Source organism: Kryptolebias marmoratus, linkage group LG24 (assembly GCF_001649575.2).
Source record: "Kryptolebias marmoratus isolate JLee-2015 linkage group LG24, ASM164957v2, whole genome shotgun sequence".
Classification (NCBI taxonomy): Eukaryota; Metazoa; Chordata; class Actinopteri; order Cyprinodontiformes; family Rivulidae; genus Kryptolebias; species Kryptolebias marmoratus.
This window is the reverse complement of record NC_051453.1, coordinates 12,243,549-12,270,009: the sequence shown is the minus strand read 5'-3', so window position 1 is coordinate 12,270,009 and position 26,461 is coordinate 12,243,549. Positions and strand designations below refer to the sequence as shown.

The 26,461-nt window shown below is 41.6% G+C and overlaps 1 protein-coding gene across 4 annotated transcripts in view; it reads right to left on the bottom strand.

The window, feature by feature from the left end:
* Window positions 1-4,925: 4,925 nt before the first annotated feature.
* The window catches only part of tle5 (TLE family member 5, transcriptional modulator), a 37,697-nt gene continuing 16,161 nt past the window's right edge, over window positions 4,926-26,461 (bottom strand). The window contains exons 3-8 of one of the 4 annotated variants that reach the window (XM_025003998.2): window positions 21,201-21,264; window positions 18,239-18,283; window positions 12,658-12,720; window positions 11,793-11,867; window positions 10,151-10,381; window positions 4,926-4,943 (exon numbers count right to left, since the gene is read on the bottom strand). In XM_025003998.2, coding sequence (XP_024859766.1) covers window positions 10,154-10,381; window positions 11,793-11,867; window positions 12,658-12,720; window positions 18,239-18,283; window positions 21,201-21,264 — 475 coding nt within the window. In that variant the 3' untranslated portion in view covers window positions 4,926-4,943; window positions 10,151-10,153. Of the gene's footprint in view, window positions 4,944-6,184; window positions 10,382-11,792; window positions 11,868-12,657; window positions 12,721-18,238; window positions 18,284-21,200; window positions 21,265-26,461 lie in introns of those variants that run through there. The other 3 variants (XM_017407332.3, XM_017407331.3, XM_017407333.3) reach the window with 3 other exon arrangements.

Genomic DNA, 26,461 nt, shown 5'->3' with positions numbered 1-26,461 from the left:
ATGGACGCCACAGGTGGGCAACCATAGAAAATAAAATAATGCCCATAACACGTTTAGTTTTACATATATTGAGCTAAAAGCTGGTGTGGTTGTAGCTTAGAGTTGTCCCCAACACGTACCACAAGTGCTCAATATTTTGGAAAATCTCTCAGCATTGTGTGCGATCTTTATTTTCAAGGGCTGACCAAAACTAGCTTAAACTCCATCTTTTTTCAAGATAAGATGATCTTAGTTTGACTAACTCTGGCATGAAAGGTGACGGGTGATGTGCATTCCTTCGAGGAAGGCTAGGAAACTATTTTACAGGATCCGGTGATAAATGTAAACGGACATTTTGCTTGGTTTTTGTCGAGCTCAGCAGAGCAGCTGCTCTGTGGTGTATTCTCACTGAGAGCCTCCGAAGGATTGTGAGGGCTTCCTGATTTTTTCTCAACACTTTCTCCTCGGGAAGAGGGTTTGGGGTGTGGATTCGGACTGTTCTGCATGATTTCCCTCGAAGAACCTGACGCTACTCTGCAAACCTGTTCATTAAAGCGACTGTATGCGGATCAAATTGTTGCTGCGGGGAAAGTGATTTGTAAACATTGTCAGGTCTGACCTGAGACCAGCATGCTCACTCAGACATGACACAAACTCATTAAAGTGCTGCAAGAATAACAAGAAGGAGCCGTAAAGAAAGGGTCCCGACAAAACCAAAACATCATGGAAAACACAGCAACAAATCCCAACCTTTTATAAAAGATAGAAACTGGGTGAGTGCATTTATGGTATATATTTAAGTTACACAAGAATGAATGGTTCCTGACTAGTTTGATGCCTAAAGCACAAATCGAGAGGAAAAAAGGGTTTATTTATGAAAAACACCCCAACTTCTCTCTTCACACAGGGAGCTGAAGGATTTAAAAACTTTAAGAAAGGAAAAAGTTTTGACAATTTTATCAGCCAGAATTTTCTAAACCCAATTCAAGGGGAAAAAAGGAAGGCTTTGATTGAAAAAAAAAAAAAGAAAAAAAAAGGAAGGCAGAGGAAGAGGAGAGACAGAGATAGATGGAGAGTAATAGAGATACGGAAAGAGCGGTTATGAGTCAAACATGAAGACAGGGATGGGAGACGAAAGACACAAAAGAAGAGTGAGAGAGATTGGGTGAGAGGATGAAGGGGATGAAAAATGAGGCGCCAGGCGAAGGTTAGGAGGAGTTTTGGAAAAGATGAAAATATCAGAGGAAAGACGAGGGGAAGGAGTAAGATGGAGTTCAGGCGGGTCAGGGAAAGAGAGGAGGAGGAGAAAGACTCTTTGAATCTCATATCGGTCCAATAAAGGTTTTTTTTTTTTTTTTTTTAAATTAAAGGCCATTCCTTGGAGGAGAGCACATCACCCACCGCCTTTCATACCAGAGTTTCAGACTAAGAAGATTTTATACTTTAGAGTGTTAGATGTACATCCAAGACTTACTTTCTGAAAGTTTCAATAAAATCCATCCAGTTGTTCATGAGATATTTTGCTAACAGACAGAAGCCGTTGACTCCAATTGTAAACGGGATCGTTTTAAACAGAGACCTCGTGCGATCTGTTAGTGCTCAGAGTATAAGTTGAGGATGACTCTCAGCTACTACCACACCAAATTTGAACTCAACAGCTGTAAAACCAAATGAGTTGTAGCCATTTTTGTCGGCTAAGGTCGGTTAGCTGTGGCGGCCATCTTGAATTGAGTTGGCGCCAAACGTTTTTCAGTGGTAGACGTACAGCCGACGATAAATTTCCGAGCGTTTCTTAAAACTCCATCCAGTGGTTCATGCAATATTTTGCTAACAGACAGACAAACAAACTCACAAACACAACGCACAACAAGACAAAGGCTAAAACATTATCGCCCTTTTAGCTTTTGGCTGCAGGAGATTAAAAAAATCTCATTTCTCTGCTGCGTGCACACACCACCAAAATATATCTATACGATCAGAGATTAAAAAGTCACATAATCATCAAACCTGCTGCACAATCATACAACACACTCGTAGAATATAATAAGGTGTGTGTGCACTGGGTGGACAGTTTCCCAGGGTGCACCGCTGCAAGTGGCTGTATTTGAGCGCGTTGTATCATCACTGACTGCTTCCACAGCTCCAGCTGAGGCAGACACACACACAGACAAATTATTCTGAATGCAGTGAAGGAAAAAAAGATGAAGATAAACAGAGGAAGCCTTTGAATGAAGAAAAAGAGGGAAACTGTTTGTACAAAAGAGACACAAAGAGGGAGGAGTGAGTGATGCAGAGAAAAGAAAAACAGGGTTATGGGTGAGAGAGAAATGGATGGACGGACAGATGGATGGATGGATGGATGGATGGATGGATGGATGGATGGATGGATGGATGGATGGATGGATGGATGGATGGGTGGGTGGGTGGAGGGATGGATGAGGGGGTGTGTAGCAGAGTTAGGGAGGATGGAGATGCGTCAGACAAAGATTGACAGCCTCCTTTCTGGGAAACGGGTGAATAAACTGGCACAGTGGGGGTGGGAGGTGAAGGGAGGAGGGGGAGAGGGTTGTAAGATGGAGAGAGGCGGAGAAAAGATGAAGAAAAAATGGAGAGAGAGAGAGAGAGAAGGAGGAGGAGGTAATGAGAGATAGACCACGTCTTCGTAATCAAGCCATAGAGGAGAGCTGGAGCGAGGGAGCGAGAGGGAGAAGACGAGTGGGTTCTGAATGAGTCAATCATGATTAATCAAGACGCTTCTTGCTCTCCGTCTCTCTCACTCTGTCTCTTTGCTCAGACTCATCATCATTACACACACACTTATACGTTTCCCAGTGCAGAGGCTGTGCATTCCCATCATTTTACACACAGTCCGGATGCATTCAGGGAGTTTACGGGTCAAAAACAAAACTCCTTGTTGTCCCGAGAAGCTTCACCTCAGCTTCCCACATATAAACATGGGGTTCAATACAAACTGTGATATTTAGACTCTGACTCTGCCACTCCCAGCTGAGAGAGCAGGCTATCATCCTTTATCATAAACTGCTGTAAGAACAGCAGAGGTAGTGTAGGCAGCATGGTGGAAGGCAGGAAAGGAGCAGCTGAATGTGCACAACCATCAGGAATGTGACATGTTGTGTGTTTGCAAGGGTTTTTTTTCACTGTGTTGTTGAGTGAAACACCTTTATTCTTTTCTTAAGACATAAATGAGACTGACTGACATTCTTGTCCCGTGGCTGAGTTGGGAACAAGCTGAGCGACGCGGTAAGCAGCTGTTTCTGCGGGGACCAGATCAATCACAGCTCGGTCCCCTCTGGTTATTGCGTTCATTTTGTCAAAGGAAATTTGCACAAAAACGGACGTTCCCAACCTTCCCTTGCAGTGCGATTTTGGCACCATTTACTGTGTATACTCGGAGCTCTGCAGGCAACACTGGCCTTCCACAGAAAGTGGCGCCACCCTGCAGGCACAGGGTGCTCCTCCACCTCCTGCTCCTGGTTGGCAGGATATCCAAACGGTAACGCCGAATTCCAGATGACAACATCCACCTCCACCAAACGTGTGTGTTATGTAAATGACACAAGAAGGTGCAGTGCGGCACTGCGAAATCAAATCTTTAAAACTGTGCAGATTTTGCACAACTTCAACTTCACAATTTAACCAGACTTCGGACTGTATGAGCTGATAGGACTGCAGACAGAGCGGCAAGCGTAAAGCACACTTTGTATTAACACAAGCAGAAGTGTTTACAAAGACTCCCTGCAGGTTTTTCTTTAAGATAAGGTCATATTTATTGAATAATAGGATTTTTAACACATATTTTACCACTTAATGAGAGCTATATTCCAGGACAAGTTTTCTCAAACCCAACCAAGTAGTTTTTAAAGTCTGAACATAACTAAAAAGTGTGCAGCTGCGCCTTGAAGTTTATAAATTTCTGAAATTTGGATTTTTTTTCCTGACTGGATGTCATGTTTTGAATAAGATTAATTTTAATTGTAGCATGTAAAAAAGAATAAGACAAAAATACACACACAGTACTATTTTGCTTCCTGTTAAATATGATTCATTTAATAAATTAGTGGACTAAAAGAGTAAGGGCAATTTTAGGTAAGTAGATTCAAATAAATCCAAAAATAAAAGTGCAAAAAATAGCTTCTCCTTCTCAGTCTGTTTGAATAAATATTTATTTCGCCTGAAAAGATGAACACAAATATAGTTTTCTTTCTTGCTTTCTTTTACAAAGGGGCACAGAAGATTAAAGCTGCAACAAGAAGTAATTATCAGCTTTTAATTCATTGTCAGTTTTGTGCAAAATTGTGGCACGTTTTGCCCCTCTAATGTGCTCTGTAGAGAAACTGCAGACGAGAGAAAGCTTCCCTCCATCTCTGCTGCTTGTGAAGAAGTGTGTGAATCCTCAGACAGAAAAAGGGGGGGGGGGAATAGGGCACTTTCATATTTATTTAAGTGTCAGATCCAGAGCTGTCTGTGGGGGGAGAGGGAGAAACAGAGAGGAGGAAGGGCTGCAACCACAGGAACTCAGAGGGCTCACAAGCCTTCCTCTGTTTTCTCTATCTCCCCAGCACACACACACACACTCATCTGGCTGCGCAGTGGAAAGGCAAACAGACAGCGAGCGAGGAGAAGGAAGGGAAGAAAGCGAGCTGAGACAGAGGAGGAAATGAAAGCGTGTTTGGGAGAACTGTGAAGTTAAATATCAGAGCTGGAGGCGGAGAGCAAAGGAGGATTCTGTTTAGGTGCTGAGCAGGTCGTGATCCACTGTCCCTGAGATGTCACATCGATTCTGAGTACATGCAGTGCCGAACAGATAAACCCTCATCAATGCACTTTAAAAGGACAGGAAGCTCCCTTTCCACTCTGACACACATCTTCCTCTCTAATCACCTGCTGGTTTCAGGCCATGGGAAACGTAAATCAACACTTCCTCCTGGTGGATCTGCTGTGAACTGCAGAGAGAGAGAGAGAGAGAGAGAGAGAGAGAGAGAGAGGGAGAGGGGACATCAGATCCTCTCTGATTTCATCCATCTGTGTCGGCCTCTGTCCAGAATCTGTGACAGTGTCATGTGAGCAATGAATTATCTAGACTTTGATCCTGAACCTCCAAAAAGATGGACTAACAGTGATAAAAGACGGGTCATTTGAGCCATCGGGAGCGACGGGTCATCTCCGAGCAGCTTTTCTCGGTGCAGAAACCACGAGCGAGCTTCAGCGTAGATTTGAGGAAACTTGCAGACAAGGTGCATTCAGTGAAAAACGACACTGGCGCCACATTACAAAGAAATATTTGCAAAATTCACAAAGCAAATGCTACTCTAATAAGGACGCTGTAGAGATGTGTGTAGAAATCTGATTTTAATATTTTAAATGTTTAATAAACACAAACGAGAAGTCCTTAAAGTGCTTTAAAAGCCCTCAGATGTAACCACTTTAGTTCCATGCCGACTAATCTGAACTTGTTGACCACTCTGGTGCCTTCACTGATGGGACAACTTGTGAGTTCGTTCTCCACGGCTGCAGGGATTCTGTATTTGTTTCTTTTAATGTCCGTCAGCCCTAATCGAGCAGCTGAAAACTGTGCTCAAGTTGACAGTAACGGATAAATCTTGGTGTTCTCTCTGCGTTTACCCACTAGAGCAGGGGTGGGCAGTCCTGGTCCTCGAGGGCCACTATCCTGCATGTTTTCCTTGTTTCCCTGCTCCAACACACCTGATTCAGTGGTTAAATCACCTCTTCATGTTCTGCAGAAGCCTGTGAATCACTCATCGATTCAAATCAGGTGTGTTGGAGCAGAGAAACAAGTAAAACATGCAGGATACTTGGTGGCTAGACATCATCTGTCTACACCCAGCATCTGCAAAACTAACATCTACAACTTCCTATTAACCCGGTAGTTTAAACTGTCCTGGATTATTTCTTTACGAATTCATTTAGGTTTGCATTTCCTTTCAGGGGCTACAACAAAATATCTACCTGCAAGAAGACAATCAGGATGGTGGTCGCTTCGTGCTTAGGTAGAACTGGTACAGCTTACAGAGGAGAAGGTTGAACTTGTGGGAATCGATCTACCCCAGAAGGTGAATCCGTTTGCTCTGCTAGTCGAAAAGACTGACGGAGATCACTGAAATCAGTGGTGATACTCTGAGCCCAACTGCAAGTAAATAAAAGAAAAAAAAAAGGCCACAAATGATCTCCTTCATGTGTTTATTCATCACGTCAGCGGTGCAGCAGAAACCACCATTTATATGGAAGCAGTTCAGAAACATACAAAATATTCTGCCTTGTTGTCGTGTTGTAGAAACCTGTCAGCGCTTTCCCCCCGTTCAGGTTTAAAAGGAAGCATTCTTTGAATTAATGATCACACAAACTTTAGCTCAGTGTCTGTGAAGCTGAGCTGTGGCGATTCGTCTTTCCTTTCTAAAACTGATTCGCTGGGCTGACATCTTGAATCTGATCGACTCCAAAGGTTAATGAGCTATAGATGTACATCCAGTGATTTCTTTCTGAAAGCTTCGTGAAAATCTGTCAACCACTCTTGAGATATTTTGCTAACAAACAGACAAAAGAACAAACACAGAATTACATGAATGCCTGCCTTTCATGGAAATACTAGCTGCAGACAAAATGTTATAACTCAGCTACATTTAGGTGAACCAATCATAAGGCAGTCTGTAGATGATTAAATAAAGTTTAAAAAAAAAGAAAACCCATAGAAGATTTTCATGATTTGATTGATTTTATTTGTAAGGCACAAGAAGTCCTTCCTTACTGCAGAACATTTCATATCATTTATAGTAAATTTTTGTTGCACTGATTTTTTTTGTGTTTGTTTTATTATTATTATTATTATTATTTAGTTTGTTTAAATGAAGCTATGATTTCAGACACAAAACTTTTTTTTCTGCCAAAGTACACACTTTTTGTTTTACAATATACACAAAATAAGTATTTAAAAAAAGGACTTTTACAAAGCTCAAAACGCTTACAATGCTTCACGCTAGGAGGGCAGAGAAGGGACGGAGAGGGGGTTTTGGAGGGGCTGGGGATCAGAGGACGGGGGATTAAAAAGGTTTAAAAAAAAAAAAAGGGTTAACGTGCTGCAGTTTCTCTCTGGTGTCACGTCAGATTTGTAACACAAACAGCACAAGAATCATCCAGGACAGACGAGAGAAGATGCAGCCATGTACACATAAAGCTCATTATGTGTAAGTGGACAGAGAGGCAAGCACCCCCAACTACTTACATAGTTTTATAACGTCAGCTTTGCTGCTTATACTCAGTATTGTTTCAAAATAAAGAAAAAGAGGGGAAGGGGACCAAGTGCAATGATCACAAAATGTCTGGATAAAACAAAACAACAAAAAAAAGAAGTTTCCACTAGAAAGAATCTCAGTTCCCTGCAGACATGCACTGGTGTGTGTGTGTGTGTTTTTGTCTACACATTCTGCGTTACACTATGACAAGTGCAGCATGTAGCTAGATGCAAACAGTACGTGGTTAAGACGGGAGGACGACGTGCCGCAAGCTTATTTCACAAGCGAGAGTAGCGCGCTAGTTGAGTTGGTGGGAGAGCAGCGTTTCATTGCCGCCGCCCACCGGACCTGTACAGCTGTTTATACACAATTCGCCACGTATACACAAAGTTACACAACGGGCGGGTTTCATTAGAAGTCCCCTCATCTGTGTTTGTGTGTAGTTTCTACAGGTAATCTATCAAACCTCCACAAAAACTGTGCTTTGTCGTCGTACCAAAAAAAAAGCATGTTGAGTAAAACCGTTCGGTCGTCAGAGGAGATGATGGGAAAAGAGTGTGTGTGTGTGTGTGTGTGTGTGGTTACAGCTCAACTATAAAAATGGTTCCTTTATCTTTGGGGTCCAACGTGGACACATTTACCAGCTAGACCACGTTTTCAGGAAAGTCATGCTTAAAAGGTTACTGTACAACTGCATCTCAACTCTCAGGAAATAAAAGCAGACATTTAGGAAAGGTTGGTTCTGGTTCGGCTGACCCGTTTAGGACCCTGACACACCAACGGTTCAAACAAACTCCAGTTTAGTTGCCATGTCAGACCTCGCCTCATAGCACTGACTCACCCACTGGTCGGTTTTGTAACATTTGTGCTGCCTTCAGCTCATATGACGGCCTTAAAAATGCAATTAGAGTTCAATGTATTCAATAAATACATCAACTATATAAACTAAACAAATAATGCTTTTCCTATAATCTTTTTATTTTTTTGAGCTGAAGAGTTTTCAGTTTTGATTAAAGAAAGTACTGCCTCTTAAAACGCTGCCAGATTAATTTTTCACGAATACATCTGATCTCATGGTTTATCTCCAGAACTGAGACAAATATATCCAGGGTCAAAAAGAAATGCACAACAAAGGGTTAAATATCTTCAAATTTGGGGGTTGTTTAGATGAATGTGATCAGTGAATCAAATCAGAGCTGTTTTCCTAAAGAACTGGTGAAAACTTTAAACAAAAAGGATCCATTTGTGATGCTCTTTTATTGGCCGATAAAAACCGTTTTAAATTTACCCGCCATCGGCACAGCCTGAAAAGTTTCCCTGCATAACACACTGTGACGATTTATACACTTCCACTAAGTGTCAGGTTTCTCTGCACGCCCACCGGACCAGAGGTCTGATCTGACAAACATTTGGTGCAGACGTAGAATGAGTTGTTCATTTTATTTATTGATTCCAGCGGCTGTACAATCCACTTGTGCTTCATCTGCGGTGTAATTTACATGGAAATAACTGCTCAGTGTAAAGACTTTTCCTTTTCCGTGTTGCACGTACGGCGCAAACCGTTCGTATTCTCACACGTGTCCAATGTGTGGACCTATATTACAGAGTATTTAAATGTGAATTTACAGTTGTTTTATGCTGGGTTCTAAAGCAAACTATTTAAAGACCAACAGAATCCAAAGCTTTTCCACCACAAAGGCTTGGACTGACCACATGCAGAGATAAATACCCTCAGTCCAGAGCTTGTGTATTAAGTTTGTTCCTGCTGTGTGGATAAATATGCCATTCGCATGTAACGTCGCCTGTACGCTGTGGCTGCTTTGTCCTTGTACCGCCGGAACCTGAACTGTGCGAGGATTCGTCAAAGAGACTCGCTGCCCTCTGCTGTCAAACACACAACTCTCACCCTGCAGTGTCTTGTTTCAAGATTAGTGCACGTTACAGATGGGAAAGGAGGTGGGAGAGTGGTTCTATTTGTTGCAGGTTGTGCTACCACGGGTCGGATTGATGATGCTTCTCAGTAAGCATGTTAGGTGGATTCATCTGTACCTCAACAGCATCTTAGATAGGCAGAAAAGGTGGTTTCACTATCTAATTTTTTAGCTGTAAGATTTATTTTTGTCTTTTGCCTTATAAAATTTGGATTAAATGCCAAACTTAGTCAACTGGGGAGTTTTTCCTCGCACTGAACACAGATATAAATAAAGATGATTTAATCGTTTTTTTTTTAAATCTGTAACAACACCCAGTTTAGACCCCCAATCCCCGATTAACTTAGAATCAACGCATGCAATCAGAAAAGTTAAGAATATCGATGTGAGACTGAAGTTTGAGTCGTCTTGTGTCGAATACATTTTACAGTTTGTCGGGTGGCCTCTTTTAAGACCACAAACTGAGGCGCTCAGTCTCAGATCAGTCTTGCCAAACGAGAACCTGTACAGAAAAAGAGCAATAGCTTGTGGGAAAGTAGGAGGAAGAGGAAGAGGCTCAGAAAGAAAAAAAAACAATACAAAAACAAAACAGAACTTAGAGAGTGTAAAAAAACAGAAAGGAGCTGAAACCGAATTTTCAAAGTCTACTAAAAAAATGTGCCTTAAACATAAACAGAAGGAAACATTTAAATTAAAGAAACCACATCAGATATAAGAGTGAGACGAGGTCCTGGTTATAAAAAGACAAAATAAAACTTTCTTCTAATAGTAAATATGAGGAGATCAGCGGGGTAAAGTTCTCCCACCACTGGGGTTGGTTAGAGGACTGAAGCTTTGTTGAGGAGACAGAAGCCCGTGTTGATTAGGTCAAAGAGAAGGAGGCCAGAGGAGAGGCTGCGGGGCAAAGAAGGAGGTCAGGTCTGGGTGGGGGGTTCAGGTCTCTGCGATCAAAGAGCTGAGTGGGGGACACACCATCTAATCAGACTTGTCTCCGTCCTCCTCGCGGTGGCTGTCGACGCCGTCACGAGAAGCCTTCTCCTCCTTGGCCAGCTGGGCCTGGGAGGCCAGCAGGGAGGACAGCGAGAAGAGGCCGGAGGAAGTGGTGACGGCGGGGAGGGTTGGCTGGCTCAGGCCCAAAGGCAGGGGGGTCATGGGCAGGGCCAGGCCCTGAAGCTGAGACAGCTGGTGAGCCTGGAGCTGCTGCTGCATGGAAAACAACCAGACACAACTTAGATCCCGCAGGAAGAGCCAGAACACAAATCACTGCAGGAGGAACAAAACAAACAAACAAATGAAAAAAAAAAGACTCTGGGATATAAAAAACACAGCACAAAGTCTTCACAGAAATCAGACTGTATATGCCCAGTGGGTCAGATGCAATAGCTTGAACTCAGGTTTAGAAGAGAAGAAAAAGCCTGCAGCGAGTAACCAGTTCATAACTAATGAAATATTCATTATGTTCTAATAAGAGACAGTAAGAGCAGAAGGCACAGCTCACAATAACACAAAATATTTAAAAAAAAAACTATTTATTGCTTAAAGAGGGGTAACTTGATACTCTCTAACTATTTATGATGACCTTGATAGAGAAGGACAGAATGGAAAGTTTTGGTCACAAACACAACCTGTGCAGACCTGCATGCTCCGTGTTCAAACCAGAGTGCATCGAGACAAAAGCTGAGACACCCTGTTGTTCTTGTTTTACAGCCACACACAGGATGGGCTGCACCACGCTAAACCCAGAGGAAAATAAATGGTGCGCCCAGGTTAGCAAACAAAAAGCTGAGATTAACGATAAAGCGTAGCCGTCCAACGTTAAAGCCGCAAATATTACAAAAACACAACTCGTTCTCTGTTCTTCTGTGTCGAGTAAAACAATGTGATGTCCTACCTGCTGCAGACAGCGCTTTGAACGACCTGAGTTTGAAGAAAGAGTTTAATTTGACCTAATTCGTGAGCTAACAGCTAGTCAGAGTGGGACCAAGACCAAAGTGGATTAATGTCTTCAAACAACTCCAGGGTGAAAAATGTCTTTATGATTTTATAAATACGAACAGGTTATTCACCAAGATGTCTTTGGTTATTTTTCGAGTGCAAATAGCAGCAGCAGAAAGCTGTAGCACGTCTGGTGCAATCTGGGACACCATCATGAATATCATATTTCTTTCAAAATAACCCTGTAAATTAAAAGTGACGGTGGTATAAAGGTTTAGAAAACAGCATCTGGATGAGCTGCATCAATCCACTTTCTGACGAACGGGTCAGAATTAAACTCTGTTTCTACAAACGGGGGATTTTTCAAAGAGCCGTCTTCAACAGGTAAAATATTAACTGTTCAGTCTTTCCACAAAACTGCATTTCAAGAAAACCAAACTATTCCTTCAGGGCCTTTTGTTTATTTAAAGCAAAACAAAAAGACAACAAAATGATAACGCTTGTTTGTTTTTGTTTTTTTATCAATGAAATAAAGATTATTAAACAACAGAACTGATTAATACATGCACTTTTCCAGCCACCTTCAGAACCCTGGGTAGGGTTCGGAAGAAGGAGCTCATAAGGGAACTCCGTATGATGGAGTTTTCCTTATGAACTCCGTCATCAGGAAACATCTTACCCTTATGATGGAGTTCATCTCTGGAGGGGTGACCTGCTTGGCCCGCTCTATAGCTGCTAGGACCTGCTGCTGGTGCTGCAGACAGTGTGGGGAGGGTGGTGGTGGTGGTGGTGGTGGGGAAATTTAGACAGACAACAGCAAGACAGGAAAGAAAAAAAGAAAAAAGAAAGGGAAGGAAAGTTTGGTGGGGTGGGGGTGGAAAAAGGTGGAGAGGTTAGATCAATATCAATAGTCCCAACAGACTCCCCCGACAACCATCGCTGCTGATGCACCTCCCCCCCTCCGGCCATTTAGCTATTCTTCCAGTCTTATACACACACATCCAAACACACACATATACACAAAGGCCTCGTGTGACACTGCCGAATGAATGGTCGACTGGTGTGCTATAATGGGTGGAGGTCAACCCCCTGGTGGGCAGATAAGAGCATGGCTTATCTGAATCACACAGCCATTTATTACACTGACACAGAAATACACACACAAAAAGAAAGGAAGAGTGGGGAAGAGGAGGAGGAGGAGGAGGCAGACGAAGGAGGAACTGAAGGAAGCTGAGGAGGGGAAGAGGTCAAAAAGAAAAGCGGGTGGGGGAGGGAAAACCACGATGAAAGTTACAGATTAAATATGGCAGAGGAGAGCGGAGGTGGAAGGAAACACAGGAAGCAGGAGATGAAGAATGACAGGAGGAGAGAGGAGGGATGCTGAGCGAGGGGTCACGGAGGTGGAGAGGTAATGAGGCGGGAATGAGGGTGATCTCATTCCAGGAAGTGAGGAATAGTGCCGCGGGTCAGAGGGTTAGTGGCGACTTGGCATTAATGTGTGTTTCAAAGAGTGTGTGTGTGTGTGTGTGTGTGTTGGAGCTTACCTCCTGAGACAGGTAGGGGAGGACTTGTGCACAGATCCCGTTCAATCTCTTCACGATTTCAGCCTGTGAAGAAGCAGAGTGACTCAGTTAAAAGACGAGGATGGAAGTCAGTGTTGTTCTCGTCAGAAAACAATAACTTGTTTCGATTATCTGTCTGTAGGTAGAAGTAGTGCTGAATTTTTTCATTGTTTCTTCACATTTGTTTCTCTTTGTTATTTAAGGCAGCAGAATAGTTTATATATGAAAGTCTAATAAAGATGTTCATCACAACATCAGAAAGCTAAAACTGCTCTGATGTTTTAATTACCTCCACAGCTACTTACAGACCGTCTGAATCTTTTCCTTTTCTTACGTCCTCACAGTTCAATAAAAATATAAACAAACTATTCACCAACTGTCAGAAGAGGCATTGCTGAGCAACAGGGAAGATGAACTAATTTATAGAAACTATATTAAAAAGGTACAGAAAATAGAAAATGCAAGTAGAAGCCATACAATGAACTAAAACCTATTTTCTGCATAAAAGGTAAAATATACTAGAGATGTACATCTATAAGAACTACTACAAAAGAAGTGATTGAGCTTAAAAACTATGACCAATAAAACTGTAAATAGATGTATTCTGCACAAAAGATAGACCACCAGTAGATACAGCATTATGTGCAATGGAGATAAAAAGTTCTCGAGCAGCTAAAGAGTTGAATTTAATGGTTTTAGTGTTTCCTGCTTCTTCACATGTTAAAGTCAAACCCAGCAAATCTTTCTCTTGTTCCTGTCAAAACTGAATGTGGAGCAGATCTCGACCCGACTGCGTCACCCATCCAGCGATCCACGCAGGTGCTTTCACTTAAGCAGCGCGATTAAATCTCTTCGAGCCCGCGTGGCTGTGTGCGGCTTTTCCATGAATGGAGCCACGCTCAACTCCCCTGTGAGATGCGCTGCGCGGTTTGAGTTGGTTTAGTCTTGTGGCTCAACCTTTTGCCTTCTCACAAAACAGGACTTCGACGCATCGTGCTAAGAGAAGCACAGGTGTAAGGAACTAAATGATGTCGATTCTCTTTTTGTGTCAGAGCCTGCTTGTTGTTCATACTGGTTCACTGTCGTGCTGCCAGGACTAGAGGCGTTTTTTTTTTTTTTTTTTTTTTTATTCTTTGTTGGTTTGTGTAGCTCTTCTTGGCAAATTAACTAATGTGGAAGAAATGCAGCCCTGTGCAGTCTCTCAACAATTCATTAGCATGTTACCTTTGGGGAATGATGTTTGAAGGTCTAACCTGACTGCTACAGTACCAAAATGGGGGACTCCAGGAAGAAAAAGCCCAGCATGCTGCATCAGTGGGACCCCTGATACGTTATAAGCCTAATTCCTGGCTTCAGTTACATTTTTACACAGCAGCGGCAGAAGAAAAAGGACCAATAGTAAAGAAATGAACAAAAATTCGAAGTGCATTACTACCATCAGTCCTTTTATTACAAAGACGGAGCAAAATGTCCGCTGTAGCTAAAGAAAGATGACTACATACTTTAGTGACATCATTCTCCAGGACAGTTCTAACAAATTTTATTCTTTGGACCAAGTCATTTTTAACATCTTTATAGATCTAGTCCATCACAATCGTTGTGACATGCACCGAGGCTAATTCGGAAATTTATTGCTTCATTTAACTGAAATATTCCTTCCAGGTTCAAATTATCTGCTCTCTTGTCGTTTTTTTTTTGGAGACTGAAGCTGTAGAGTTTATTTCAAGAGTTCAATTTGCAATTCACAGTTGCCCGCGGGAGCTTTAAAACATATACGAGATATCAATGCAACGCTAGAGGCTGTAAAACTGTGGAATGTGACTAAAGCAGACGATTCGAATATTACTTATTAGGCAAGCAGAATCCAGTCAAGTGGGTAAGGTAGGCATATGGTTTTTAAGACCTTTCATTAAAAAAAGCTAATTTATTAATGTAAAAACCTAGAGATAAAAACGCAGGGACAAGTGAAGGACAAAACTTCACAGACTCTGTAAAACAAACATGGTAAGTAAAGCCTACAGGTGGATAAAAGTCGGGTTTGTTCATGGGAGTGGTAGTGCGAGTTCAGAGCATGTGTGGCTGTCAAAAAACTGACAATATACCACTTTGCCGTATAAACCAGTAAGCACAAAGAGCTGAAAACTAAACTAAAGCCAAAACCAATACAAGGAAGGACTTCAATCATATCGTGATTGGTTAAGTCAAATTTACCGTGATGTGGCACAGAAATGTCTAAAAACTGTCTAAATGTTTATTTAAGGTAGTTTCAAATCTTTTCTGGTTTTAATCTTTTAAGTGTTTTGTTGACAGCTTCCCCAAACAGACCTTGCATTTAAAATCTTGATTAAATGCTAATTATCTTAGAGATATACATGTTAAAAAAACAAAAAAGAACAGAATCATTAGTATGGGAAACATCTGCAATGACCTTTCCAAACTGGGGAAATGTATATCTGGCATCACGCTCACACCATTACAACGAAATCCTTTCATTCACCTCATTAATTAAGTTGCTTGTACCTCATATTCCTCTCAGAACTCGTGTACACAGAGGCGATCGCACACAAATACACACAAAGTAACAATCCCCGACACAAAGACGCGCTTCTCTTTCACCTCATGCGCGTTTTCTCTGTCTTTCATACATGCAGATCTTTTATCATATTTGGTTGGTAATCATCCAATCCGTCTGAGATATGCAAAGCAGCAGTAATTGTGTTAGAACCTAATTCACGGCGTGATGAGGAGAGAGGGGGCCCTCCTAACAATCATTAGGCATGCAGAGAGCAGCTCCCCCATCAAGAGCTCGACTCCTATCTGCTCGTCATTACACATACAATCTCCCTGACATCTCTAAAATGTCTCTTTAAAATGTCTCTGCGGGACTCACGCCATGCCATCTATGGCTTTTTCTCTTTCCACTGCCCTTTAGTCTGTCTTTCATTTTTGTTCCATACCTGCTTCTGTCTCTTCTTTTATCTAACTTCTATGATCTACTCTTGTGGGCCTCTCCTTCAGATTTTTCTTTCTAAATGCAGTTTTCTCTCAGATTGTCTCCTTACGTTTAACTCGGCTTATACCGGCTGCTCGCTGCACGTATTGCAGCCATTTTTGCTGTGCAGCAAGCTGCTTTGTGGCAATCAAACACGTCTCATCTTTAGTCAAAATTAAAATGGAAACTCAAGTGTAGGCAAGCATCTAAAATGTGTTCAATTTGATTTAATATGTGTTAAAAGGAAGTATGGTCAACAGCCCAAACGACCATGATATTACGCAGACTTCCTCCAGGTTCTGTCTCTAGATGGCCTTCGTGGAACTACTTCCTGCCAGATGTAGACCAACCGTTTCATCCATCTTAAAAAAAAAACTAAAGATGCTTCCCTTCAGTTTTGAATACCACAACCACGTCTTAATGATTCCCATGCAAAAAGCAGAAGATGTAAAAACTTAAGTAGTACTCTTAAGCACAGTTTGGAGGTTTATTTACTTTGATGTACTTCAAATTTACTGCATTTTAAGAGACTATATGTGCCTTACAGCACTATATTTATGGGGCCACTGCAAACCTTTAACAGTACAATTTTTATATCATTCTGACAAGTACAGTGTGTACTTTAGAATTATTTCTAAAATAAAAGCTAGTAAAATAACTTTTTTGCCCCATAGGCTTACTAAATGCTGAGTTTTCTGAAGTCTAATACATGTGGTAAAAAACCAACAAAACTGGGAATTGTTCATTTTAATTTTATAAGAATGCCAAAAATAAAATCAAATAGATGTAAATGCAGATTAATTATCTGTGCATTTAATTATCAGTGTTTTTACCAAAGCACGGGGTGTTTTATTGGGTGTAGTGAGCATATTTATAAAAGGGGTTCTGCTGCAGAGTTGCCTTTGATTTGTGTTCACGGTTCGATGTGGGGAGCTGCTTGTCGAGAATGTACATCATTTTAGACTCATAATAAAACTCTTAACACTTTCACGACACAAATATATAACAGCACATAATGATGTCTAAGGTGTTTATAACCGAGCATGCAGAAATTAAAATACCAACAAAAGTTAGGAGGAAAACAGGGAATGAGAAAGACAAAACTATGGCACAAAGAGAGGAGACCGAGTGAAAATACAAAAACTGGAGAGGGATTTTTTTTTTTTTTTTTGGATTGAGAAAGAATAAAGTGATCAAGAGGGTGCAACTGTGAGCATCTCACAATGTGTGAGAGTGTGAGAAAGAAAAGAAAAAGGAGGAAATGGAGATGGAGGTGGAAAGTGGAGGAGGAGGAGGAGAGGGGGTGGAGGGAGACCGGCTCTGCACAATAGGCCTAGACATGAATGCTCCTCGACACTCGTTTCCACACATCCCCTTCAATTTCGGCGCTCTAATGGAAGTAGCCGTTTCGCCGCACCCACTCGCAGTGCGCACAAAGAAAACGTGCACGCGCGCGCACATGCTCGCGAAAACAAGAGGAGTACACATGCACAATAACACACAGCTGCTTGTGAACAAGTGCTAGTAATACACAGATGAATTCAAGCACCCATGAAAGAGCACACACACACACACATTTGCACTAGCAGTCTTAACCCACACATTGACTTTTTTCCCTTTAAAATTGCAGACAGCCAATACAAAAGATCATGAGCAAATATACAATATCATATGCACACACAGACTCCTGGGCACACACACGGACATGGAACACACACATACATGAGATTTGTAAATTATCTCATGGTGAGATAAAGGAAAGATGTGTGATAAAGTGCTCACACAGAGCTGTGTGTGTGTGTGTGTTTGCACAGCATGCATCACAGTGTCCGTTTTGGCCTTCCAGCCTCACAGTTTGTGTGGGTGCATAAATGTGACTGTTTTCAAAATCACGGGGCGCTGTTGCCTCTTCTCTTTGTGTGTTTCCATTCGTCAAAGCGCATTGGCTTCGGCCAATATGGACGTCAGTGTGCGCCATCAATCATATGGAACGAGTATGCGTGCGAGCGTGTTTGTTGATGTGCAGCTCCAGACGAGGTCACAGATAAGGCCTGGCCCTTCGGAGAACCCATCGCTCTCTCCCACCTACAGGCTGAGCATAAATTACTCCTCCAGCTTAGCTCGCTGCCTGAATCAAAACATTTTTCGTTGCAACACACATTGCAGAAAAACCCCATCTCGTATAGATTTTAAATGGGTGTTCCTCAATTAATTTATCTGTTTGTCAAATCTTTAACATCATTTTGGTGCCTTTCAACCAATATTTCAATAAGCTCTGACAAAAATAATGCCTTTAATTCAAGCAAACTGACAAAGCTGAGCTTTTTCTGGTAGCCCACCTTCCTAACGGGTTTTTTACTGATCTACGTGACTTCTATATTTGTAGGAAATTTCAAAGAGCTCTAGGCTCGACTACTTTACTGGAAGCGAAATGCATACCGGAGACTTCAGGTGTCCTGGGGCAGAGAAATGTACAGAATGTGCCTTTCCCCAACGAACATTCCTACACCAGCACAGAAAAGTACAAGAAAAATATAGACAAAAAAATAAACAGATTTAAAACAAACCTACCTGTTTGTGCATCTCAATGTTGAGCCCATAGGACATCTCGTAGTACTGAACAAAGAAAGCAAAAGACAAACAAAAACAGGTTAAAGAGTACAAGGGTCAAATAAAAATACAGAAATACGAACGTCCTCTGTGGAAGCAAACATCCCATTTTACTATCTGCATGAAATCAATCACGTTTGATGCTGCTGTGTATTTAGAGCTCGAGGTGAATGTCTCTTTCTCATCTGGCATGCTTTAAGATGCTAATGTCTGAGCCCCATTTCCCAAAAGCATCTTGAACAACCTCCATCAGGCTTTTAATGGTAGAGGTGGGGTTTTTTTTAAGGACAAGAAGCCTTGAATGGTCTCACATCCGTTTCTGCCACAGTTATAGTTTTATTAGGAAAAGATTACAAAGTGGAAACAGCTACGCCTCTGCTGCCCGAACACATAGCCACATTTTTTACACGGATCCACTTGACAGGTAAAAAAATTCCTCTCCGTGAATCAACACAAACAGAACAACAGTAAAGACAAAATACAAAAACGTCCAGAGATGATAAGCAGCGCCTTTTGCAAACGTTTGGAACAGAGATGAGCCCAAATTAGAATAGAAATCAAAAAAAAAAATAAAGCAAACTCTCAAATCAACTCACCCTGAACTGTACGACACATGTTCATAAAGTCTCAAATCAAAGACTTTGATGCAACATGCATACACGACAAAAAAATAAATAAATGAACAAATAAATAAAATAAAAACCACGCAGAGAAAGAGTATTTTATTGAGTGTAAAAACGTGTGGGTTTGTGTGCGCACGCGCGTGCTTTGTTAATGAGAGGGCCACCTTCTAGGCGTCAACCCTGTTAATCACCCACTCCGTCTGCAGGGGTCTGCTTCTGTCACTGGAAAACAAACAACACACTGCTCTCACACACATTTATGTCAGCCGATTGCTCTTTCACACACACGGGCACGCACACAATTGTTGTTTTCTGTTCAATCTCACGGTGACAGGGTGAATGCATGTGCACACACATTAAGCCCAGTGAACACACACACACAGACTGTATTCTTCTCTGTAGCTGCCCACGCAGAAGGTCCCTAAAGTAATTACAGCACTGGGGAAATGGAGGTGCTGCCACTGGCGGGGGGAGTGGGGGCAACCTGATATGCTATTAGAGGAGGAGTGGGGAGATCGCTGTGGGGATACAAGACCCGGCCTGCCACTGGTGGATTGGAAGTGTGTGTGTGTGTTTAAATGTGTATGTGTATACTACATACTGAGTCAAGGAAGCAGGTTCCAAAATGCTGTATTTGTAGCTCAGTTTTATAGCAACAATTTCAGCTAAATCCCAAGATGGTCCATTGGTGTTTGTGCGAACATTTAGCACAACGTAATACCTGGCTTATTAAAACGTGTCAAGTTATTACAAATGTAATACGGTCTGTCGCATTTTTAAGAAAATCTCATTTGTGCAAATGAGGAGGCTGCTCATCTGTCAGGAGGTTTTAAATTTGATATAGTGCTCTGAAACCGCTGTATAACACAGTATATCTACTGCAGGAAATAAATAAATAAAAATAGAGAATAAGAATGATAGATGTATGATTATATTACAATATATTCTTCAGTAACCATCTGTCTGATACTTCAGAATATTAATTGGTGCCATGGCAGCTTTAGTCTGGACCTTTTTGAAACTGATGTTGGATGGATTTGGTATCTTGGCAAAAAGCACAAAGCCTGGCACCTTATTGAGCTCTTCATCTTTATGTACACGTTGGTTCTGACCCGCGGGTTAAAGCGGCATGAATGGCTCAGTGACAACTCTTCCTGCACTACGAGCTAAAGTTGACAGACTTTACAAGCTATTTTGCTGATTAGACCTTAGGCAGAAACGGAAATAAAATACCCGAAATTTATCAGCAGACAGAAAATGTGCAGTTAAAATGCGTCAAAGCGTTGAAAAGGTCCTATCCTTGAGCCAACTTTGTTGCAAAGCTTCCTTTTCAATTAGCTGAGTTTACCACTATGACAAACCCCAACCCTAGTATTACACACTTACTGTCCCACTCTGCTGTAAAACAGGCCGGTGTAGTTGTAACACATTTTGATGTAAAACAGAACTGTTAACAAGACCAAATGAACACGAAACAGCTGTAACTTGTGCTCCAGAGCACTATAAACATACAAGTATAAATACCAAGCATCGATGAAAACCCTCAATTTTCTTTTCACTACATTGTGTTGATAATATCAGCCTGTGGGCCAGGAAAGGCTTTGCTGAACGTTTTTCCTGACCATCAAAGGAATAATGTAATCTTGGGTAATGGAAGAAGCTGGCTTTTTTCAAACCATCGAAACGCTCAAGATAGCAATTACTTTTACCTTTTTCCTTTACGGTGCAGAGTTTGCAAATACACAAAGTGCGACAGAATGTGTATTTTAAACACAACCTTTTGGAGTTTCTGATTTTGTATCACATGTTCTTGCGTCTGTGTTTAATGTGCTAATAATGCCCAAATGTGTGGTAAACTGTGTTCATGCCGGCCTGAAAAACAGACTAAGCAAAGTGTGTCCACGGTTTGTGTGTCTCTGTTGGCCTGCTGATGGTGGAGAGAGCAGTGCGGCGGCAAAGATTAGATGAGATTAAAGCCAGTCAGAGGATCAATTAGAGGCAAAACATCAGACGGCTACACAGCTATGGCTAGCAACAATGAGATTAGCCCCGAGGTGGAGCAGAGAGCAGGCGAGCAGGGCTCTGCGTTTGTGTGTACGCGTGTGTAGAAAAAGACAAAGGAGGATGGGAAACAGAGTGGGTGCATTACAGTTTGCTGCATATAGTACTGCAAATTCATAGACTGACCAATTAGCTCCATGAATATAAAAGATCAAAACAAACGAAACGATGGTTAAACGTATAGCAACAAAATGACATGAAAGGAGCACAACACATACAGTGTACATATAATCACTCACCATGATATAATGGCGCTGCATCTCTGACTTCTCACTCGCTAACTTGTCACATTCAAGCTTCAAACTGGGGAGAGAGAGAGAGAGGGAGAGTCAGAGGAGAGGGACAAAGTCAAAAATTCTTATTCAGCCTGACAGTCTTTCTTCTAAAGTGCTGACACGAGGCGACTTTTCTACCCCTTCATCATCATTACCTCAACTTTCACCTGCAGCACTGTCATTACTTTCACCGTCACTTAAACCTTCTCCTTCATCTTCATCATTACCAGCCCATTTTCATCATCTCCTTCGCCACTACCATCTATATCGTGATTGCCACCTCTATCATCATCACCGCCATCACACTAACCTTTCAGTGACGGCGCTTTCACTTTGACGGGTGCTGATTGACAGGAGGGGGGGAAGGGGGGGAGGGTTTGAACTGATTCTGGTTTTAATGAGATGAACTTGCTCTGAACTGCAGAATATTGAGCTCAGCCAAAATATCTGTTTTCTCGTTCAGAGATTAGGCGGCAAGGTAAGAGAGTTTAAAACACACTACCAGAACATCCCCTGTAACTCAGACCTCGCGACAGCCATTAACTGTAATCATGTCAGCGCTGATGTCACACGAGGCGACATGTCAAAAGGAGCGCACGTCAACAAGTCAACCTTGCTGTCATATAAAAATGACAAAAAAACAGCCTCTCCGTGGCTTTGATTGAATCATCCAGTGAAAAAGTGCCAGTTTCAGAAGGCTTCATTTATTCAGGGAACTTGGCACGATTGAATAAAATATGCTCAGACACATGGTGGAAAGGTTTAGATTTAAGATAAGTCAGCAGCCTGTTTCATGGTGGGTATGTTTATGCTGGGATGTTCTTCTCAGCTGTCTGCAGGAATGACAGCTCGAATGGAGCGAACGCTGGCTGAGCCTTCATCATAGTTAGGCCTAACTGGCAGACGGAAAACAGTGTTACACATAGCTAATGATGTGAGCATCCTCATACGTGCAGTAGGTGGGTTTCTTCTATAATCACCCCACCAGATGCTGTCATTTCAGATTTGTTTGTTCATTGTTGTTCTCACTTTAGGTTTGTTACCAAAACGAAATGAACTGCAGAAACTTAAGGGTCTCGTTTAATATCCGAATGTCAGTTCTAGCATCGAATTTATCCTAATTATTTAGGCAATATATTACAAAAATAATGTCAACCCATCTAAAGTCATGGCAAAAAGAAAGTCCAACCTCTTTCAGTTCAATTCAAATCACCAGATTGTTACTGGATCCTAAAGTTACATGAATAACAACATAACATATTGAAATGTGTATTTTTTTTACAACAACAGCAAACAATCTAAATAGAAAAGTAGTGTATGAAACATAAATGACAGCCTTACAGCTTCCATAGAGAATGAAGGGGTAACCAACAATCAGGTGGAGTTAATAAAATGATCATGGGCAGGCGTGAGAGCCTCTATAAAAAGACAGAAATTCTGTTTTGGAGAATAGTAATCTGTTAAAATATTTTTGCAGGCACATTGTAATGTTTAGCCTGATGTATTCCAATCTATTACATTTGGTACCACTGTCAGTAATCTTTAAAAAGCATTAAAAATATTGTATTTCTTTCCTAGTATTTTATTGCGTCAACAATTCCAATGTTTACTTTGGTTTCTGCCGTTATCTTGTGTGTGGTTTAGTTGTCATTTTACCCTAACAAGCATAAAAAAATAATGTTATATGCACAGTACGTTCCAGACTTAATCACTTGTTTCATTACACAGGCGTATTGACTTTGTGTCTGTTTACATAAAAAGAAATTTGCGACGACTGATGGCATATCAACTCCTTGAGGAGGTTTGCAACGTTGCCGTGGAATATTTTAACAAATACTTTTTGGTACTTCAAATTAAAAGCAAAAAGTAGGGGTAAGCGAAAGCGTTTGGGTAGCATTTGGGGTAACGCTAACATCGGAATTCAGCCTTAAGCCAAAAACTCAATGGGCACCGGGTTTATGTTGATGTAATTTTTGCCCCGCTTCATATCCCGCCTGTGTGTTTTACCCCCTAGAGTCCACAGAAGAGAAAAAAATATTCAAGCCAGCTGCCATCCTTCACAGAAGTGGACATCCCAGCAAGTTCATGGTAAGGTCAGGGCATGCAAATTATCAGAGAAATTGCAAAGACACATCTCAGACCATAGAGGACACAGTTAGTATGCTAGAGTTTATAACAGCACAACAAAAACAAACAAAAGACCCACACACGTCTCACCTGAAAGAGCAGCCACGAAAAAACCTTGTTTCTCTAAAAAGAACATGGTAGTATGATTTAGGTTTGCCAAACTGAATCTGAACAAACCACAACACTTTAAAAACGATGTTGGTTGATCCGATGGTACAAAAGGTTGGTTTTGCAGTAATGTACATCATCACATTTATCTGCCACACTAGCTCAATGCATAATCACTGCCCTCTTGATCAAGAAGACTTCAAGTAAGCAGATTAAAACCCAAAACATCCTATTGCTTTCTTCCACAAAGCTGAGAGTTATGGAGGATTTTAATGAGAAGCCAACACACTCAGTCTCCTTGGACAGAATCTAAAAGCTAAAAAGAATCAATTACAAAATAACAAAAGAACTCCAGGAAAGAAGATTACGAGTTGGAGTAAAATGAAAGAAAGTTTGCGTACCGCTGCATGTGAACAAAATGTCAGTCCACTTTAAAGGTTAAATGACTGTGATTGTTAATGCCATGGCGACTATGCCCTACTTATTAACACTTACATGAGGGTGGGTGTTTTGTTTTTTTTTAGTGTAAAGGGCAGTCCTAAACCATAGCCAAATAAAGTGAATGACCACTTACCCAAAACACTCGTTTTTTTTACTCCAACAAAAAAACCTTTTCCACTATCCCTGTGCATACACATAGACTATATAACAAGTTGTCATGACGACAGGCGTCCTCACTGGCAGCCTACCTTGGATTGGCTCGGTGCCTCCGCTGATTGCTGCTCGGCAGCCCCAGGGTCTGCACCGCTGTTCTCAAACGACACTTTGATGGAGTTTTATTGCTGTTCCTTCCGCCTCTAAATCGCTCCTGCTGTCATCTTTATTTTGATTTATGTATTCCCTGATCTATTTATGCACGTGGAATAGGGGAGGGGAGAAGAGGTGGGGGAAATGGAGTGAGTTTGGGGGGCGGGGGCGGGTGGGGAGGAGGCATGAAGAGGAAGACAACGACAGCTACATTGCTTGGTACTATACCCAGGGGAACGCCTGCGGTACATTTGCCTTTTAAAGTCTTCAGCAACAGACAAGCTAAGCGTAGCAGCAGAGCGCTACAAAGCCTCGTTTGTGGCTCCCCAAACCCCCACCCCATCCCTCCTCCTGAGTCAATAGGCACTGTATGCATGTTCAGTATGCTCAGACAAAAGAGGTATTCTTTTAACTGCGCCCTCAGTCTCTGAAGAGGGTTAAACGGTGCTGCTCACTGTTGTGGGAATAACAAAACCAAAGGCGAGAGGGGGAAAAAAAAAAAAAAAAAAGATGCGAAGGGCGTTATTGCAGCATCAGAATCCTCTGCATACAAGAGCGATCAGGCCACAGCAGGGATTTCACACACGGTATGTTAAGCTTTCATGTGCTTTTGACTGTCTCTGCAACTGGCAGAGGCAAGCCTCTGGATAGTTCTGAGAGTACAGGTACAGAGGAACAAGCCAAGCTCCTCAGGAAGGAAGGTGGGCTTCAAAGACTCCTTTCTCACAAAGAGATGATTACTGAGTGAGATGCAAACCCTGTGGCATCCCCCTCTTTAGAACAGCTATCAAATAGATCAGTGAAGGTCAAACTTTGGAAATACCTCAGACCTCTGGAACTGTAAGCAGTATTTAAGCAGTACAGGAAGATCAATAGCCAAGGGAACACATGAGTGATTTAGAAATGAATCAATGAACCACCATTCCTGAGTGAACAGCTCCAATATAAGTAGAGGAAGAAGTAGAACAAAGGTACACATCTAAATTTTATCGCACTATTAAGGGATTTCTTGAGTTAACAGCACATTTTACTGAAGGCAATTCTGCTATTTTCCAACAACTTTAAAATATTGCCTCAGTTTTCTTTAAAAAAAAAGATGTAATTTGGAACCAACTGTAGTAAAAACACCGCCTAAGTTCGCCCGTTAGTTCTTCGTGTGCATTTGAACTTAATTAAGTGGATGTGTAACAACTAGAATTTGTATGTTTGGCAAAATTATACGGCACAGCTAAACAATTTCAGACCTAATCAAGTTTTCCTTATTTTTATGTGTTTCAGTCTTTCTGTAGAATAAATCAGATTCGTTTTTCCTCTTCACCAATAATCGCACAATTCTTAACAACGATAATGTTGCACTAGATTACGTTTGAAAGGATTACGGGAGGGTTTTATTAGTATGTAAAGGACTCTCACTTTACTGCATAAGTTATTCTTCTTTTTATCATGAAGAGAGCAATAATGTGTGTGTCTGTTACCAGAAAATTTCCCAAACCACTAGACGGATTTTAATAAAACTCTCAGAAAGCAGCCATTGGACGTACATCTGCACCTGATTGACCTTTGGAGTCAACTGGGTTCAAAATGGTGGCCGCAACTAACCAATCTAGGTAAAACTCAAAAATGCTTGTAACTCAGTCCATTTTATAGATATTGAGCTACAGTTTGGACTCATAACTCAAGTGCTATCAAACTGCACGAGATCTTTCTTTAAAAGTTTGCCAAAGAACTGTAGTTTTATTCTTCTTTTAGGATTTACGGCAGCCTACATTCAAAAAGTAGCATTTGTACTATCTTCTGGAGTCAGCTAAATCTCTGCCACTTTGTCTTCTTTTTTTCTGACTCGTCTCAAAGCACCTGTTACAGGAAAACGTTCCCCCCACACAATGATAGTGCCATCACTATGTTTGATTGTAGGAAAAGTATAGGTGCTCTGTGGTTTCCTACAAATCCCAGACCCATTTAGGTAGCTGTTGGCAAACCTTTAGAAAAGAGCAGCTCTGCCTGGTCACTTCACCTTTAGGACCTTCAGTAGAGTCTTGTACTTCTCTTTTTGCAAACAAACTCTGGATCTCAACTGTAGTAATTATTGGTTGCTGGATTAGTGTATGAAAATGGTGCTTCGTCACGTCACCTGATGGTGTCTCAAATCTTTGTTGTCTTAACGCACCATGAAATGCCGCACCAGACTGACGAGGAATTAAAAGATAAAGACATTTACGAGGTGGGGTGGGGGTGGGGTGGGG